At 44.0% G+C, this 20513-nt stretch overlaps 1 protein-coding gene across 2 annotated transcripts in view; it reads left to right on the plus strand.

The window, feature by feature from the left end:
* The window catches only part of ITPR2 (inositol 1,4,5-trisphosphate receptor type 2), a 246663-nt gene that overhangs the window by 214029 nt on the left and 12121 nt on the right, over window positions 1-20513 (plus strand). For both annotated transcript variants that reach the window (XM_072923748.1, XM_030263492.4), the window contains 4 exons: window positions 294-386; window positions 4956-5083; window positions 6423-6588; window positions 7828-7988. In XM_072923748.1, coding sequence (XP_072779849.1) covers window positions 294-386; window positions 4956-5083; window positions 6423-6588; window positions 7828-7988 — 548 coding nt within the window. The remainder of the gene's footprint in view (window positions 1-293; window positions 387-4955; window positions 5084-6422; window positions 6589-7827; window positions 7989-20513) is intronic.

Consider the following 20513-nt stretch of genomic DNA (forward strand, 5'->3'; position numbering starts at 1 on the left):
TATATTTTGTGCTCACCAGAAACAGCCGCATTTGATGTAGATTCATTAATTTCAGGAGATGAAATGGGAATAGCTGTGATATACAGTAAATATAAAACTGTGTTTTTGTTCATTGTGATTGCTTTGAGCTGTTGAGGCAGAATCTTTCAAGGAGGGAGGAATTGCTGGTGTAATTTGTTCTGTTTTTCCTTCTTAACTATCCAGCCTGGTGATTTGCTCCTAGAAAATAATGATTTAAAACCTAACATCAATGTAGTGCCTGTCTTTTTGTCAACATCCTGCTTTTTCCACAGGTATTGGTGAAGTTCCCACTACAACCCTGACATCAATGATGGGAGCCTGTGCAAAAGAGAACTGTTCCACGAGCATCCCAGCCCTTAACCCAGGTCAGTACAGAGCTTCCCTCAGAGCAATGATCACTTTGAACCGAGGGATCCCTGGAAATGTTCAAGGCCACGTTGGATGGGGCTTGGAGCAGCCTGGTCTAGTGGAAGGTGCCCCTACCCATGGCAGAGGGGTTGGAATGAGATGATCTCTGAGGTCCCTTCCAACCCAAACCTGTGGTTCTGGGATTCTCTGATCTGTGTGTTGCTGTTGCAGTGACTTCTGCTGGTGTGAGAAGTGAGTGACTCTTGTGAGTCAGAAGTGCTCAACTTCTGCAAGACTTGGAGCTTAGTTGGCAGCTTTGCTGTTAATGGAGGTGCTTCCCACACCTGATTTCCAAATGCACTGACATTAAGTTTGATATTAAAAGAGCTTGCTGAATCATTATGCTTGAACATACAGGTTGCTTCTTGGCAAGTGACTTAGCTGAGAGAAACAGCTTGCTGCTTGTCTGCAGCATCCTCACCTGCACACACTGAGCCACTGTTAGATCCAGTTAGGGCCACAGAAATTCGTTTTCATGGCATAGCATATCTATCAGAATGTATTTTACATTCTGATAGATATGCTGTGTATTTTGTATTGTGCATATTGTATATTTTTTCTAGATGTATCTGGGCCAAGGCTGTATTGTAGCCAGAAGACCTAAGAACCCAGATCCAGGCCCACATGTCTGTCTGTCTCCCCCTCTTTCTAAGGGGCACAGTCTAGTTGAGGGGGCTGGTGTTTCAGTGCAGGTCTTAAGTTTGGTTTGATGTGTTGTGGCCTTTGCAGTGGAGGTGTGTGCACAGTGGATGGTCTGCAGGCTCAAAATATTTACTGCCACAGTTGCTTGTGGTTGCTGGGGGCTGAAAAGTGAGGACATAAATGGTCCCTTACTGTGTGCCAGTATAATGTTGTTTCATAAGCTTTATTCTTCCACTAATTTTTGAGTTTTTAGGATCAAAGCCTTCAGGGAGAGGGCTATAAAAGCAGGCTTTTTCTCCCCAGCTGGTGTGTAAATAGGCCTCATAAACAACATGGGAAGCTGTCTGGCTAGATAGAGAAAACAGTCTAAGAGCTATTGGCAAAGCTGAAGCATTCAAAGAGTAATCAATCAGTCAAAAAGATGCAGTATGGTTTTTGCCAAGCTCTTTAAATGATAGAAATCTCACATTTCTCATTGTTTGGGTACTGCTCCTTTAAAATCAAACCATAATGAAAGAGGGCTGTACAAAACATCTAAGTGCACTCTTACTTAATCTTGAAGAAATTTTATTTATCCAGTACCATTAAAACCCACCAACATTCAGCTAGAACAGTTTTGCTCACCTTAGCCACTTGGTCAAAGGAATTGTTCTACTTTCTGTCTTTTCCTGGGACAGATTTCCCCTCTGGCAGAAGTGTGAGCACGGTGGAATGCAAAAGCATGAGCTCACCATCCCTGGAAGTGTTCAAAAGGTGTGGGGAGGGGAACCTGGGGTGTGGTTTAGTGGGGAACATGGCATGGTTGGGTGAGTGGTTGGACTCAGACTCAGAGGTCTCTTCCAGCTGTAATGGTGCTATGATTCTGTGAGATTTGGGGAGTTTCACACTGCAGCACCAGAGAATTCCACCGCTGTGTGAGGGAGAGAGAAAATGTTCTCAGTGGCATCTCAGGTCCCGAGTGAGACATGAATTACGTTGCTTTTCAGATCAGATCACTGCTGATCATTTCTTCTGATGGGATTCTGCTTCTTCCTTGGGTTTCACTGGTGGAACCTGTGCCCAGTCATTGCTCTTCCTGGCGAGGGAGTTCCCTGGGAGGCAGTGTGCGGTGCCCAGGGAACCTCCCCTCTCTGCAGCCTGCTGCTCACTGCTGCTCTGGGCTGTCAGCATAAAAATACTTCATCTTATCTGCCTCTGAGTCTCCCTCTCTCCACTCCAAAGACATTTCCATATCACTTCAGTCTGTGCCTGGTGAAGTGCCTAATCACTTAAAGGAACTTCACATCCTACAGTACATATCTCCTCATCCTCTGTAGTCCATAAAGACCTGGGCTAGAAAGGTACACAGATACCTGTTTGTAAAATAGGACATTTCCAAAGACTCATTCCACTGCCAGGCCTGGTCCTGCTCTGTGCAAGTTCTGCTGGATCCACGTGGGCACAGGTGTGTCTCACCTGATGCACTGAAACCCAGGTAGCTGAGGGCCATCAGATGAGGATTTGTGAAGTAAATCTCCCTATTATCCCTCCCCTGTCCCGTGATTAATATTGTGGGGTGGTCTTAGCGCTTAACCTGTTTTGCCTGTGAATTAAATTTAATCAGAAGACAGCCTGCCTAATGCTGTCCAGACCCTCACAAGCCACTTTCCAGGGTGGAACTGCTTGCAATGACCCCCCTGAACCTCAATTAGTGTCAACATTGGGACCTCAACAACAGTGCACTCTACAGAGCCACTCCTTTCTTTCAGGTATGGGTATAGCTGGTGCCTGGAGGGGCTGAGCCTGCACTGTGAATGCTGCTGAGCACTGAGAACAGAAGCTGAGGCAGAACATGTGCCTGTAGGGTTGCCTGGCTCCCATCTTGAAGGCAGCTCTTGTTGCTCCACATCTGGGAGTGGAATAGAACAGCAAAAACGATGTCTGTACACTCCCCACAGCGACATTGCTGCACTAGAGGTTTCTGCCAACTTTGGGCTGTCTGGTTCTCTGGCAAAGATCTTGCAACCTGAGCTTGCTTTTCTGGGAGCTTTTCTGGCTGGGATGGTGATTTTCTGTGTTGCAAGACGTGCAAAGTGATGTATCTTGTTTCTCTGAAGCCTGGCTGCTCTGAATTAGCATCTCATTGGACAGGGAGAGTTGGTGTTAGGGCTCCTGGTAGATAATTCCCTCTTCAGTTCTCAGTCCCAGATTATCCTCTCTGTTCACCAGAATCTGATCATCTGCTGCTTCCAGAATCTGTGTCTGGTCTTGTGAACAGAGAAAAATATTGTAGTTACCTAAAAGAAATAGAAACTGTGGCTTTTTGAAGGCTTTTTATTTATTTTGTGGATGTGCTTCTCAAGCACAGCTCCAAAATAAAATTAAAAAAAAAATAGTAATTAAAAAAAAAAAAAAAAAGCAAAGATGGAATATTGTTTGAAAGCAGGGAATAATGGCAGGATACAAGAGCAAAGATTAGTTGGTATTAGTTGGTATGAATAACATCACTCTGCCAGTAAAAAAAAATCTAGGTATGACAGGATAAAAAAGGTTTCTTGTTTTAATCTTTTCAGTTTCAATATTTAAGCAGTTATTTTTAAATCCAGGCTTATTTGTGTGAGTAGTGTCTGTAATGACCATATAGTTTAACAGGGAAGTCTGTCCTGATGTCTGCTTTTGCTTTTCTTTTTGCTCAAAGTTCCTTCAGTAGGGAGTTGTTTCTCATTTAATTTGCCTGTGGCACAGAAGCAGTAGTGGCAAAAGCAGCAGACACCAGCAATGTCCTGCCCATCCTAGCCAGGACACATGCACCACAATTTGGGAACCCAAATCCAAAATTAAATTTCAATCCAAATTCCTTGTCTGCAATGTGAGTGCTTGCAGTCAATTCAATTTATCAGAGTCTATCTCAGTGCCCCAGCTGTGGTGGTTTGGGGCTGTTAAATATGTGCTTCAGTCAAGTCTCACAGTGGGATGCTGTTATTTGTTAAACTCTGTTACAAAGAGTGCACGGAGCAAACAAGTGTGAATCGCTGCCTTCCCCGCCCAAGCAAGCGTGCCCTAAAGAGGAAGGAAGGCAGGAAGAATGGCAGGCACAGCCCTGACCCTTCAGCCCAAGCCAGCAGGACACAGGGAACAGCTCAAGCAGGGCTCTTCAAAGGCAGGCTGTGGAAGCAGTGAGTGTGTGCTGGGAGGGACTCTGGCCAAGGTGGACCAAGTCCCCCTGGGGTTTGGTGTTCCAAATATCTCTGCACGTTCAAATATCTCCTGTACAATAGTACCCTCTGTGGCTCGGCCAAAACCACACAGCAGCTCTGCAGCACAGATAAGAACAGAATCCAAGATTTCAAGCTGAGGCCAGGGAGAGCCTTTCATTTAAGGTCTGTCAGACCTGTGCTCGAGCACGTGTGCTGGTGGAAAAATCACAGACAGACCGACTCGAACAAAAGCCAGCCCCTCCTTAATGGTTTGAAATGCTAACATGACTTGGCTTCTACATGAATAGGTAGAGGAATGATTTCACAGGAAGACAATCCTTTTGCAAATGTGCTTCTAATTCTCTGTTTATATTGCTTCTTGTCTATGCTGCATTTTTAGGGGGCCCACTGGAAAAGCCGTGGGAGGACTGCAAGGAGAAGGGGTCCTCCCATGAGCAGAGATGGTGGCTCTGGGTCATTAACAGCTGGTGGGAGCTCTGCTTGTGATTTTCTTCGTCTCTCTTCAGGCTAATTGTGCCTGATGTGCCTAAGTTTGTCACCAGCAGGGATGTGCACATGGGTGGGGATGATCAGTGAGGTTCTGGATGAGAAATACGAGAGGCAGATGTGTCTTGCAGTTGCTTTCTCCAACAGAATTGTGGCTTTGTTTGATGAGTGGTTGTTTGATGCTGTGGTTCCTGTTTGCAGGTGAAGAAGAGGAGGATGGAATAGAAAGGACCTGTGACACCCTGCTCATGTGCATTGTAACCGTGTTAAACCAAGGCCTGAGGAATGGTGGTGGTGTGGGAGACGTGCTCAGAAAGCCTTCCAAAGATGTGAGTGTTCTGGCTCAGGAAATGCATTACTCCCTGTGCATCTCATGAATGCCAAAGTCAATTTTGGAGGTTATAGACAGTGTTTGTATCTAGTCTGATCTCATGTCACACAGTTGATTAATCCTTGTAATTTTTAGATCCCAGATGGGATATTTAATGGGAAGAGCTAGGCTTGGTGTGATGATGATACTTGAAGAAAGGATGTCTAGGTAGCTGTTTACCACTTCTGGAAAAATGCAGAATATCATAACCTTCAAAGCACTGCTAAGAAGTCAGCCCTGGGAGGCACATCTGGAATGCTGGGTCCAGTCCTGGGCTCCTCAGCACAGGAGGAGCCCCTGGAGAGTGGGGCCAGCAGAGGCTGCAGAGATGATTTAGGGCCTGGAGCATCCCTGGCAGGGAAAGGCTGAGGGAGCTGGGGCTGTGCAGCTGGAGAGGAGCCCCAGCTGAGAGGGGCCCTCAGCCCTGGGTGTCCCTGGCTGCAGGGAGGGCTCCGAGCAGGGCCCAGGCTCTGCTCTGGGGGCCCAGCAATGGCACCAGAGCCACGGGCAGGGACTGAGCCCAGGAGGTTCCACCTGGACATTTTACCTTATATTCAGCATGGCATCTTCCCTGGAATAGGTTCTGTTGTTTACTTGTACTCAACCAGCATGAAGATCAAACCAGAATTTCATCTATTGTGGCATATTTTCTCTTGCAGAAGTTTCCTCAAAAATGCAATTCATTTTAGGACCTCCCTTAATATTTGGGTGGTTTCATGCATTTTTATTTAGGTTCAAAAAGAACATCACAAATAAAGGCAGTCTAGCAGCACTTTGCTTGATGAGCCACACTTTACGTGTTATAAATAAATTCAGGATCAAGTAGGATCCTAGCAGGGCTTGCAGGAGTCCAGAGACAACTCAAATCTGGATGGAAGAGCTCCCTGTGCTGGTAGGAGGAGTCTATATCCTGTCTCACAGACTGGGAGGTTCTGCAGGAGCCAAAATTTATCCCCAGTGGAGTCTGTAAGTACTTACAGACTTTGAAAGTGACCCTTTGAAATTGAACCTTGCCACTTAGCAGCTCTTTAATGCTTAATTATATGGGCACAGTCCCTAAAGGGTAGTGCTATTATTCCCGTGAATGTGTGGGAAACTGAGCAATTTTGGGTGACTTCAGGTCTCTATCATGGGGAAGAAAAGGACTTGGGTAGTCCCTCCCTAGTCCTGTGAGTAAGGCTAGGAAAATTTGGCATATGAGAAGAGATCTGTAGCTTTGCTTGAGCTAATGTGAAAGTGTTGTTTAATATTTTAGATTTGTGCTATTTTTCTACCTTATTGCAACCTTGCTATTGCAGGAGCCTTTGTTTGCTGCACGAGTTGTTTATGATCTTCTGTTTTACTTCATTGTCATAATTATTGTTCTCAACCTGATCTTTGGAGTCATCATTGATACATTTGCCGATCTCAGGAGCGAAAAGCAGAAAAAGGAGGAGATACTAAAGACCACCTGTTTCATCTGTGGTAGGTGTTACTGATCTCTTGAGATATTTGAGGGTGAAAGGAGTGAAAATGAACTGTTCCTCAAGAAATAAAGCTTGGGCCCCAGGCATGGTTATCTTCTACAAGGAAGGCCTGTAAAAATTCTAGAGGCTGATTCCAAATTTATTCCCTCTCAGCAGGAGACAGATTTGGTTTATGAATCAAAAGCTAGTTTTGCTGAGAGGTGGCTTCACAGTCTCCACCCAGAATCCGAGGCAGGAGAGCTGTGTCTCACGCTTGCATCATCACCACTAATGGAGATGGGGCAGCTGCTGACTCTGTTTCACAGAGCTTGCTGCAGATCAAAGTGCAGCTTCTATTTCACAGCACAGGGCATTCCAGAGGGGGAGCATCAGCAAGAGCTGCCAATTTCAGAAGGTGATATGAAGCAGGGATCAAAGAAATTTAGTGGAAATCATCCCCACAAAGCCCACAAAAAATCACACTTATTTTCAAGTGCACTCACAAAGAGGGACAGACCTTCACTCCCTGTGGGACTTCATAGCTGCTTTTTTGTAGCCTTGGGTGCTGCTTCCATGGTTGTGCTGACAGGGATGAAGTCTGTGCAGAGCACAACATGTCTTTAGACAGTGTCTGTGGACAGGAAATCCACGGAGGCAAACATTGGTGATTCCTCTCCTTCCTCACTTCTGGTATTCTTCCTCAGAGATCTGGACCATTACAGGGAAAAATAAAAAAAAAAAATGTCTTATGACTCTGTAAAGACTGTGTTACAAATGAGCTGCAGGGACTCAGCCTCTCTGCCAGGTTTAAGCCCACAAACAATGCCACTGAAGTTTAAGTGGGACTCTTTATATGTTGATGCTAAAAGTGTGCATAAATCTTTGGAAGATCAGGGCCTGGACTGCACACTATGTGCTTCCCAATATACATCCAGAAAGAGCCAGAGCCAACACTTGTAAAACACTTTATGGCCCTCAGCATAGAAGGCTCTGTAAAACTGTAACATATTTATTATATTGTTATTGTTATTAAGAGGAAATATCACAAAAGAGAATAAATGCTGTGTTGAAAGACTTCTGTCAGGAATGCCTTCTGGCCTGGTATTTCTTGCCTGGCAGTTACGGCTTTTAAATTAAGATCTTTCAAATTTATGATTCTTTAAATTAAGTTAGGTTCCCTTCTCTAACATATTTAACAGATTTGTGTATTTCTATGTTGAAATTTATTTTTTGGCTTTATGTTCTTCTCTTTTTGCAGGACTGGAGAGAGACAAATTTGATAACAAGACCGTTTCGTTTGAGGAGCATATAAAGGCAGAGCACAACATGTGGCATTATTTGTACTTTATAGTTCTTGTCAAAGTTAAAGATCCAACTGAATACACTGGCCCAGAGAGCTATGTGGCACAAATGATTGTGGTAAGTCAATTTGGGCATGTGCTTTATGCAACTGAGAGATGCTCCTTGCAGCTAGGGCAGAGAATATCTTCCTTTCCCCCTCTCTCTGAACAATAGGAGGCATTGATCTGTATTTTTAAAGATCTTTTCACATGTCTTAGTCTGCAACAATAATGGAAAAGATGAAGGTACAGGCCTCAGTCTCCAGTTTGGTGTCAGTGCTCTGTGGATTCTGCTGCCTCATTAGGCAGAGCTGGGGCAGGAGAGCATGCATCATAACATCTGCTGCTGCTCCAGCTTTGTCCAGTGTCTCTGGGCTGCTGTCCAGAAAAATAACATCTCCTGCTGCACACTGAAACGTGGGGTCAGTGCTCAGGGCTGGTGCTTTTCTCCTATGGCTGCTCTGAACAAGCTAGTGAAAAGACCAAGCAGAGCAGCCACAGGGATTTGAAGAGCCACGAAAACTGCCTTGTGAAGCAGGGAGAGTACTTGGATTTAGAGAGAGAAATGTGATGATGCTGGGCCAGAGAGGTGTTCCATTACATTTTGTTTCCAGCCTGCTGCTGAGGAGGGTTCGTTCTGCTGAGTGACACGAGTGGATTATCGAAGCTGCTTGGCTTGGGGCTTCATTTTTGAGGAATTTTACCTGCCTGCTGGGATATTCTGGTGGAGCATTTTTTTCCCATGGACTTGCTGGCAGGTATTGCACTGCTCAGGGCCTATGCCAGGCTCTGTGGTTGCAGAGCTGGCATATGTCTGAATCCTGGAGGAGGCTGTAATCAAATGTGCATCAGGATTCGCTGTTTATGCACTTCTGGAGCCGCATTTTTTATCAAGACTATCTCTCTGTTATCACTCATCAAGCCTCTGACTGGACATACTACCCAGCCTCATTACTGAGGTGCTGGGTGGCCTTTTACCCCCCAGTTTAGCCAAGGGGAAGATTCTTCTCCTTTCACTTCAGCTGTCGGCAGCTCAGGCGCCAGGTTTCAATCGATCCCAGCTCCTTTCTGCCTTGACAGTGCAGAAAGCTGGGTCATTTATCCTGCCTTCAGATGGGTGTCCAGGATAGCTGGGCTGACTCACCTTTCTCACTCCATTGAGAGCCTAAATGGTTAGTTTAGACAAGATGCCTAATTGGGAGCAGGCTAAAATTAGAGCTGACTGCCACGCACTGTGCAGCCTTGTGCAGAGCTTACCTTGAAGAACTCGCATTAGTGGAAATGGTGGTGTTTAGACAGGAGTGTATGCTCGATTGCTGCAGTTAAATTGAGCTTTTGTAAGTGCTATTGCCACTAGAAGGGAAGGTGCTGTGGCAGGTGACGGGAATCCAGCGCTCAGGTGCAGAGGAACAGCCTGTTTCCTTCAATTTTGAACCATCAGTCTCATTGCCCAGCTCAGGGTGTTTATGCTGTAGGCAGTGATGGATTTACATTTCTGCAGTTTGGTGGGCGAGGTAGAAAACCTAAAGCAAATCCATGTAGATTCTGTTGCATTAGGAGAAATTATTCATAGTGGCAAGTTGTCCTGTTACACATGGAAATATTTTAGCTTATGTCAGAAATACATTTTAATTTGTGGAATCAGATTCTGGGGCCTGTCTCATGTGTTCATTCCTCCTCTTCCTCTCCCTGCAGTGTTTGTAGGATTTTAAAAGTTTGTGGTATGTATGTTAAGTATTAATGTTTAATTCCAAGAGATGCATTCATATTCATAGTAAGTATATTCATCCTGTGGCAGCAGTGGTTTGACTTTTCTGATGTGCAATTCACTAATGTATTTTACTTCTGCATTAAGGGCTGGAACTCCTTTTTGAATATCTAAACCAGAAAAGCATCAAAAACTCATGTGACCCCCAAACACTGAACTGATTTCTCAAAGCCCTTGTTCCTCTGAGGAAGAAGGCTGGTAGTTTAAGTGGTTAGCAGTAATCCGGTTTTTGGGATTATTAAATTCTCTTTTTCCAGTTAAAGGTTATTTTGGATGCTGGAGAGGTACCTATGGATCAGGAAATGTAAAGCTTACATGGAATGAAATTATAAATGGTAGAGTGGGAGAAAAAAAGATAAATAAGTGGTTAAACAAACTACAAGTGTCTGGTATGGGATTAGGACTTGTGTTTTTTGTAGTTTAAAATCCTAGTATGAAATCCAGGGAAGATATGCTGCATAGCAGAAGCAAATGGAACTTCTTAAGTAAACAAAAAAAAAGAACACTTTCTCTTGTAGCCAGAGAATTTACTGTATGCTACATGCTACAAGGAATACTAAGAAATTAAAGAAAATAATCTGGCTGCAGGAATGGAGTGTGATATCTGACTGGAAGAAGAGATTTAGAAGTACAGCTTTGCTAAGGACCGAAAGAGTCAAAAAGAAAACTCTCAGAGGCAATTTTGCAGCTGTCAGACGTATGAGCTGCTGTAGCAAATCTCTTTGGTGTGTCCCAAACACAGCCTGATAGTAATGAATTACACCACAGGCACGTGAGATGTGCTGCATTCCATGCACTAATTAAGCCTGAGCATGGCTTTTGTCTTGAAGACAGATGAGCTGATTCAGACTCTGTGACGGCCTGAAAGCTGTGTGGCCATCCTTGTGATGCTGGGACAGGTGAGCAAGTCCCAGGTAGGACAGCACATCCTGGTGAGGATTTGGCAGAAACTAGACTTGAAATTAACCTTTTACAAGGGACTTGCCAATGGAATTGACTCATTGCTGAAAAAGGCTTGTTGGGGGTGTGTGGGATCGGAGGAAATATTTATAGATATGGGTGGTTGGGATAGCAGGGCAGTCTCAGGACTTTTTTGAAAAGGACAAGGTGGAATGAGATTTTATATTTGTGTATTTGTGAAAAAACTCTGTGAATCATACTCTTGGAAGAACTCTCTTCATTCTAATTGTTTTTGTTATGATCAGGAATACCTTCTTATGGCTGCTTCTGTAGCTTTAATGGATTATCTGGAATTTAATGGAATTCTGTGTTTTCACAGCCATATTACTTAAGGAGAACTTCTACCCAAATCCAGTCTTCAAGTCCTTCAATACACATAGCTCAAAATTTTGGTGTATGCTGCAGTGACCTAATAGAAAGTAGAGTTTAGCTCTACTATCCTCATCCTCACTATCCCTACAACTGCAGTAAGGAACCAATTATTAATTGCATTTACCTAATCCTGACTTGCAAAGTATTGCAGAAAGTAACATTGGAATAATGATCAGTGTTAACAAAGCACCAGGGAAAGTATCTACAATTTCTAATAATCCTTTTCTTCATTGCCCAGCCTCCTCGGAGCCCAGAAATATGACTGTCTACTTTGTGACTCTCAGTGTTTTCTATGTATCATTTGTCCAGCAAACAGTGCAGCATCTGGTTTGAAGGCTTGCTGATAGCATAACAGATAAAAAAAAAAACCAGGAATACTGTGGTTTCCTTGTTTTGGAATGTTATTTGAAAGGCTGGATGCCAAAATGGATGGGAATTATTTACACATCATTGTCCATCTCTCCAGTTTTTCAGCTCAAGAAGGGGAAAGAAACATGTGGACGATGTTCTACACATCCCTCACTCAAATGCAAGATTCTTGCAGATTTCTAAGTTCACTTGTATTTCTGTTCCAGGGGTGATTTGCTTCAAGGCATTCCCATTATCCTGCATGTCTCTGGCCTCAGATGACCTTGGGGTAGAGCACTTCTTTTGCTTTCTTGCTCTGGACTGTGGACATTGTCTCTGCAAACTCCTGGTGTTCCCTGTGATTTTGATTTTCCCAGCAGCTCTGTGTTTGCTTCAATGCTTAGCATACTGCTCTGAGCAGTAATTGAAGTAGTCAGGAGTTATCCAGCTTACATAAAGAAAGGTATTAATTTTTCTGGTTTTTTTTTTCTTTTTTAGAAAAAAAAAAATCAAGCATAAAATGTATTCTAAAGCAACACACAGTTTATACACCTCAGGCTTTATGGAGATGTTGGTGGGAATAAAGCACTTCATCTCTTCCAGCGCTGCCCTTTCTTCTTGCACACTATCTTATATCAGTTATTGGGTGAAATATTAATGAATATTAAAGCAGGGCAGTAGGTTTTATTATTTGTTTGCTCTCCAGGCCTCTTTTATGAAGTCAGACAGGTATTATACAATATCCAAAGAGACAGAAACTTTGAAAAGCTGGCTGCATGCCTTGTGTTTGCACTGAGAACCTGCATGAATGATTCCCCTATTGAATTTTCATTCCTGTAGAAAAAAACCCTATTTATCTGACCCATTTGACCAGAAACACCATCCCTAGCAAACCCAGAGGTGCACATAACTTGTATTACATTGATACAGCAATCTTTGAATGTCCCTTGTTTTCATTTGTCAGCGGAGACAGTTTAATGTGATGACTAGAACAATGAAGGTTAATATCCAAAGTTTTATACTTCTCTTTTCAGAGGTGTAATTTGTCCACAAATATTTTACCCAAGCCTTGGTAGCTGTAAATAGATGTATTGAGGTTAAAAAAAAAAGGACATGATTAGTTACTGAATTTTTTGCAGCTCAACAGAGATATGAATTAGCCTATGATTTGTACCTCCATTCATTTGCAAAAGTAAAAGGCTATTGGCTTAGCAATTAAATTAATTATTTTACCCATTGGAAGAATGAAAGACTTCAGCAAACGAAGCCATGAAACTTTCATTCTCATGTGCTCTGTCCACAGTTCTTAGCAAGTTTTGTAATGGCTTTTATCAGCATTAGTGCTACCTGTCATAACTACATAATTACAGCACCTAATTATATTATTACTTATTTACCCTAGTCATGTAATTGGATGTAATTGTGCAATTATGTAACTCCTCAGTCAGCTGAAAAATGCTCTAAAACCAGCCTATGCTCCTAAGAGTAAAGGATACTGCAGTGAATTGAACATCTCTCTAAAGCAAGGCAATCTTTGCTGGGAAATTACAGGTTCTTTTCTCCATTATGGTCATTGGGACCATGAACCTTTTATTCCCATCAATGTGGCAGGGAGGAAGCAGTACAGATAGGTTGAGCAACACCAGCCTGAAATTCTGAACAATTGTCTTCTGATTCAGTTATTCTAAAAGCACTTATGTTGCACAGCAATGACCTGGCATTGGCCATGTGACAAAATATTTTAACTGTTTTATTTTAAATATTTTGAAAGTGTCAGCTTTTTTTCATTATTACTTTTCTTTTAAATTATTAAATAAAAGAAGTATTTAGCCATGTCACGAGGAAAATGCATTCCCGTTTTGAAACGTTCTGATTGTTTTGTTTGCTGTTTTTCAATACTGAAGTTTTGAAAATTCAGCTGAATTTCGTGCTCCTTTGAGCTGGTGTTGTTGTTTCTGTTCTTCCTATCTCCAGCTCATGGTTTTGCCTTCTTTTTCTATTAGATACCCAGAAGTGGGTGTTAGATTGAAAAGCAGCGCTGGGAATAATGCCAAATGAGCCATTGAGAAGCCTGACAATAGTTGTTATTCTGCCCATTCTGTGTGCTGGGCAGCGCCAGCCCTTTTCCCCGGCACCCTCCTCTCTGCCACCTCGCTGCTCTGCCTTCTGCCGTGTCCCACCTCGGCAGGGGAGGTGTGATGTGAGCCCTGGCAGCTCCTGGCTGCTCCCAGGGGTCAGCTCATGGCCAGAGTTGCTCCACGTGGCTGTGACTCCCCGGTACAGGAGCAGGGTGAGGGGACAAGCTCCCTCCTGGAGCCAGAGCTGCTTGCGTCCAACCCCTGGCACACATCGCAAAGGGGATTTTTTGCATCTTATCCAACCCCAGCAGACTTAGTCCAGTGTCAAAACAGCCAAGGTGTGAGCCAAGGGCACCTATGGAGCCCGACAGCTGTGGGTCAGGAGGCTGCCTGCCCGTCCCCTCACACCTTGGGGGAGGTTGCTCCAGGGTTACTCAGTGGGCAAAAGGCATTTCAGCAGTGCCAGACCCTGGTGTGCTCCCCTGATGTCTGACAGAGGCAGTGGCCATCCCTGTGCAGACCACGTGGAGCTTCTAGGGGAGGCAGCTCCAAGGGAAATTCAGGCTGGAGAGGTGGAGACAGTAAAAAAGTGCTGTACAGAAAGGGGAAGGGCATGCTGACAGCATGGGGGTTTGTGGAACAAGCTGTGCTTTACTGCTGTCAATTTTTGTCAAATAATGTAATAAAATTATATGTACTAAGAGGGCTGTTGACCTCTGCTCTTAAAATAAGGCTTCTTTGAAGAAGGAAGTAAAAAAGTTCTGACATCCAAAATTCTTCTATTGTGTTATCTGTCACCCTTTTGAATTTTGGAGGTAAAAGTTTTTTCTGCTGGTTCTGTAGATATTCTTATTACATCCAAGGATTACAAAACACCTTATGGATAGAGAGAATGACCTAAAGCAGAGAAATGTCAATCCAAGGCAGCATGAATAATGCAGAACGGGCACTTGGGATCTCGGGAAGACACTCCATGTGCTTTTCATATGCACTTTGTTGATTCATCCCAGACAATTCCAGGAGTTTCCTTCCCCAGATGTCCACCAGACCCTTCTGCCTCAGCGAGAGCAGAGGGGGGAGCGGCAGGGATGTGTTTGTTCACTCCTGAGCTGCTGCAGTTCACAGCCCAGAGTACTAATGTGAAAATTGATGGCCACTGAAGTCATGCCAGTCTGAACTGCACTGGTTGAGGAGAGGACCCGGCTCTGGTTCTGCTGCCTCTGGATAGGTGGGATAATATCAGCGGGGAGAAAGGGCACCAGCTGTTTGGAGTGACCCCTTCAGCTGCTGCAGCTGAATCTGCCAGGGACAGTGAGCTGCTGCTCCTGGCTCACTATAAATAAACTGTATTTTTGAGGCTACTTCATTATCATTAATTCTAGTTCAGCGTGAACTTTCTGATCTGGCAACTCACAGGCTTGAAAATCCTTACAGGACTCATGGACACACATTGTGTTGGAGTGGGGCATGGTGTTTATAGCTTTTGAGAAGTTAGTAATGCTTCCATTGTCAGGACTGGGGTATTTTACTTTTTAAGACTGGCTTTGCTCCAAAAGCTAGCAGATGCTATCAAAGCCAAACTTGCAAGGGTGAAATGTATGTACATATCATTAAGCAATGCAACTTTTTCTTAATTACTTTTAAAAGGCTGATACGATGCATGTCACGTTATGAGTAATTACTTACCATGGCAGTAACATCAAGAGCACAAAAGCTGGCTGCTAAATAAGATCTGAGGTCTCTGAGAAAGGCTCATTTCCTAGGAAATGCGGTGTTGGTTTTGTCTGCAGTTGGGTTTTCATAAATAAGCAATTAAAGAAATACACCTAAATAGATTATTTACAGCTCCCATTTTTCTGTTGTGCTCAAAATAGGAGAGCAAGTGAGAACGCAGCTCTCTATGTCCTTCCACGTGGGCATGGACCCTTTGGGGAGTCCAGGGCTTTGGATTAGGTGCACCAGGTCCCAGAGAAAGTCCTTTTTCTGCATCAAGGCCTGCCCCAAATCCACAGAGGAGCTCAGAGTTGATCACTATTGAGTGATACGGTCACTAAAATAGAGCCACTGTCAGATATCCGAGTGTTAGCCAGGTTTTACATGGACAGAATAAATTGAGGCACTGATCTTTCTGCTGCTAGGTGTTGAGTTATTTTTCTATTGTTGCTTTTCTTGTTCCTCAAAAATAATTTTCATTTCTGTGGGAAGACCACTGCTATTTTTGTTTCTCCATATAATTTTGCCTCTCCGCTATTATCTCATTAAAGTGCTGAACACCTCCCTCTCCACTTCATAAAATAAGCAATCACAGTAACATGCCTAATTAGCTACTTTCTTGCTCATTTGTGTTTCTCAAAGCATGAAAAGTTAACATCACGTGAGGATTTTGCATCTTTGCACAAAGCTCCCATTCTTCAAGAGAGCTGAGCATCTTCTTTTCTACTTGAAAGGTTCTGCATCTTCCAGCAATGGGCTCTTTGGCCTGCCATAAATAATTTAGTTGCTCTGCTTGGCTCAGTGATGCATGAGACATGGGTAAATAAAGGGAAAGGTGGACTTCATTTGGTACCTGCTTGCAAAAGCTTAAGGTTTCAGTCGGTTGATGTTTCTACACATCCTTTTCAGACAGGCAAAATTAATTGTCCTGCTGCTGCTTGAACAGGAAGGCATGGATCTGATCCTGCCTCCTTAGAAATGATGTCATTAGCTGGAGCAGGAGAGAGCTTGGTATCAGGGCAGGTGCTGCAGCACAGGCGGGTTTGCTGTGTGCAGTGAGGGGATGGTGATGACCTTCATCCCCCAGCTGTCTCGGAGAGGGAATGGCCATGGCACAGAGCCCTTGTCTCTGCTCAGCCCCTTTCCTTTAAAATCACTTCTGTGTACACAGCTGTGATGTAATTTCAAGTTACAGAGCAGAGACTAAAACTCCTCAAAAGTATATTCATTGATATTTGGAGGCTTTCCCCCCCGTGAGATCCAGAATCAGCAGTTTGATGATACCCAGACCTAGTCTTTTTAGCCCCTGTGATATTGTGGCTCACTTGTAAGCTTAACTTGATTTCCTCTGTATTTTCAAGATTTGGCCACCTGTCTGTTTAGCCTTCAAAGATTTTGCTACAAAGATGGGTTCTGCCTTGATAATACAGCATAGTCACGGCCTCCTTGTCCTCCTTCCAACTTCTACTCCTTCAATTTGCAAATTAAAATAAATGAGCTGAGTTGGATTCCTGTTTGTTTGCTTGCTGCTGGCCTTAAAAACTCGAGGAGGGGTCTGGACACGAGGCTGTGTTCCTTGAAACTTGCACATCCCCAGGAGCAGGGAGTGGAGGGGTTCCAGCTGGAGCGCCCCGAGCCGAGCGCGCTGCTGGCAGGACACGGGCTGCACTTCCCCGCTGGAATCCGCTCTCGCCTCCACCTGCCAGAGGCTGGAGCTGTTAACTTGCCAGGCAGCCTGCAAAAGCCATCTTTTATCCCTTTGTTAAAGAAGCCTGTGGCTTGAGATGGATCTGTGTGTGGGCAGGCCATTAGTCTGTGATTTCAAGTGAGGGAAAGGCTCTCCAAGGCACTGCATAGGCACCCACTGTTGCACTGAAAATGCTGGCAGTGACAGAGCCCTGATTCTCCTGGGACTGGCTGCACAGAGCTTTGCCAGTGAAAGCTGGACCTTAACTGGGATCACAGCTAGTGATAAGAAGTTGAAACCCAGAGGAACAATGTGATGAGCAGATCCTGAAACGTGTCAACTGAATTAATTTGATTTTTCTCGATGGGAGAAGCAACAGACACAAAACACTTCAGTGCTGTTTGAGAATATTGTTGCAACATTTGAAAACAATTATTCCTCTTTGTATTACAGTGATACTAAGCCTCTGGCTGCTTGAATGGGAAAGAGACTGAAAAATTGTCTACAGCCAAGACAGATAACTGCAGATGCTGAGGCAAGGGAAGGACAGCAAGGTTCCCCAAAGACATGAGGGCAGTCAGTGAAAGAACAGAGAGGTGAATTTATTGCCTTACCAGGAACTACATTTAAAAGTAAATAGGCTTGAAGTTGTTGGGACCCAAAATATAGCAGTGAGATTCTGCAAGATGCAAACCAGGGAAAGGCTACAAAAAATGTAGTTCTGCTGCTGACCTCTCACAGTGTAGAGGCAGCAAGATTTGGGGGGGATTTGGTGCAACATTGGCTTGAGCTTGATTTACAAGGTACTACAGATATGATGAAGTTACTTGTTTGCTGAATCTATCATGGAAAGAAAAATCCACTGGCCCATATTACTCTGCATGGATAAGTTTCTGAATTTGTGTAACTTTAGTCTCATTGTGCCATTTATCTTTTGGGATCAGCTTTATAAGATTTGTGTCAGGCTTTTCTATTTGGTTGCAAGGCTGCTTTGCAGAATCTTCTTTCTTGTTTGTGTGGTGGATGTGTGTATGATAAAAAGCTATGATTGCATCATCTTTAATAAAAGCAAAGATGTATAGCCTAAAGAAATCAGATTAGTTGTAGAGAAAGAAATCAATCAGGTTGGCAAATTGCATCTGTGGGACAAAGTGCAAAATGTTTGTTTCATACAGTATTTATTGAACAAATTTGTTGAGAAGATGGTTAAAAATGCTCTACGAGAAAAAAAATAGGAACCATTTTGTTCAATTTAAATGGCATTGATGTATTTTTTACAGCATGAATTCTTGCAATATTACCAACAACAATCCCTGATAAAGTAGTTTGCACAATTGCCTCACAGGGCATTTTGAGATAAAAGTATATATTGGAGATTGTAAAGTGGTTGCATCCAATTTATATGTAATGGAACCCACTACAGCCATCCTCCAAAATTCAATAGATCAGGAATCACATTACACTTCTGTGAGTTTGGGGTAGTAGGAGCTCTAAAGAGCATCCAAAACAAGCAGGCAGCTTTAAATCATGTTTAATGAACCCTGTGTATTTTATACACATGTGATTAAAATGTTTTGTTTCTGTTTTTCATTTTGTTGGGTGATGCTGAAGGAAAATCCTAAGTTCAGGCCTGTGAAACTGATCATCTGCTTGTTCTCAAGTGAAAATTCAGTTTAACTGAACACAGCAAACCATTTAAAATGATGGACTGAAAAAAAAAAAACCCAACAAAAACAAAAAAGCAGATCTGTACCGAGGATCCATAATATTTCCTAGCAAAAGCACTAAATGAAAATGCAGTATAGGCAGATAAATGGTCATGCAGTACCATGGTGGTTTTTTCTTTTATTCATGTATGCCTGCAGCCTTGAAAACAACCTACAGTAGACACAAACCTGAATGAGTAGAGGACTCAGTTTTGCTGTTTCCCACCTATTTCCTGAAGGGAATAAAAGTGCAAGTGGATAGGTGGCACCTTGTGTGCTGCAGCCAGACCTGCCACGGGGCCAGTCCTTGGCCATCGTGCCTGCATGGGCAAGGAGCTGTTCCTGCTGTGCAGAGGAAGGCACAAGCAAACATTTGAGCAGAGCAAGGGGGTAGAGAGCAGGCTGACAGTGTTCAAGCCCATAGGGTTGGAAGGTGGCCATTGCTTGGTGTTGTTTTCTCAAGAGATGCTTCGTAGAGGAATTTATATCTTAATCCTCTCTTCTGAGTGGTACTCGAGTATGTGCCTTTATGATCTTCCAGGTCTTTTCCAGCCTTAATGATTCCATGATTTTGTGCATGTGTAAGGTGTGTGCATGATTGTATCATTGCTTAAAAACCTGTTCTGTGTGGCGACGCTCAAAAATTCTTACTAATTTTCAAAGAAAGCGTTGTTCTTTCAGTTGTCCTTTCATACTGTCCCATGTGCAAAATACATCAGAGTGAAAATGGGCCTGAAGCAGGAACATTCAGATCAGGACTCAAAATGCCTCTGCTCTGGCAACATCCTAAACCAGAACAATTGCACTGCCATCAGCAGAGCTCTGCCTGTGTAAAACTGAGAACAAGGTCAAGTCCTGAGCCTCTGAAAAACGAGTCTCCAGCTGAGTCTTTGTATTTCCCAAAGATTCTGTTACACCAAATTGAAGCTAAAGCCAGGAAATGGACAGTACTTGCAAAATACAAGGTGACAGGACCAGACAATTAAAGCTAAATGTGAAAAAATCCCCAAAACATAAATTTCAACAAATATGTTCCTGAATATGTGTGCTTCAAAAGCTAAGAAGCAGAAGTCATGGCTTGGAGTTTAGCATGGAGTTAGACCCTGATCCATTGGATCAAACCAGCAGGCACGTTGACAAAAGCAGGTCCAAATTTGTGGTGTCCTCATCAGCTGGATGGTACATGTGTGTCTAAGGAGGAGACATCATCTGTGGCCTGATACTGCAGGGGACGTTTACTTTGCAGTGGGATTCGTGCCACTGGCTTTTGTCTGGAGTTTAGCGTCTGGAGTGTGCTGCTGGCGTGTTTTGTGAAGGAAAATCAATATTAAGAGAGGAATGGGAGAAGGGGGGGCTCAGCTTGCTGGTGCAAACGGTGTGGGAGTGGGAAAGGCAAGGGGCCCGGGAGGCATCGGAATTCTGGTCACTCTAAACAAAGCCAACGGGAAGCAGCGACGCCGCTGCCGGGCTCGGCGGGGTCCTGGCCCACAAAGCAAGCATGAACTCACTGAAATGCTGTGGGGAGCAGCAGGGGAAGCAGAGGAGGGAGGACCAGGTTAGAGTTGGAGGCATGTTGCTGGCAGAGCTGGGGCTGAATGGGCAGCTCGGCCCCTGTGCTGTGCCAGGGCTGCCCCGGTGGCGCTGGGAGAGCTGAGCCTGTGGGGTACCACAGCAGCACCCAGAGCACTCCCAGCTGGGAGGGCACAGACAGAGACCTGCCACGTTCCCCTGCACACAGGCTGCCCTGGCATTGTGCTGAGCTTCCCACTTCCAGCTGCCCAGCTGGAACTGAACCAGAGCCTCCCGGGCTGCCATTACAAGGTCCTTTCTTTAAGGACATGTGCGCTTAATGTCAGAATATTGAAACCATAGCCACGTGAACAAAGTTAGTAAGCCAGTGATTCATTGCTGTTTCAAACCTCTATCTAGCCACAGTAAATTTCTGCTCAGTAGTGACAGCCTGTGTCCACAT

Source organism: Taeniopygia guttata, chromosome 1A (genome assembly GCF_048771995.1).
Source record: "Taeniopygia guttata chromosome 1A, bTaeGut7.mat, whole genome shotgun sequence".
NCBI lineage: Eukaryota > Metazoa > Chordata > Aves > Passeriformes > Estrildidae > Taeniopygia > Taeniopygia guttata.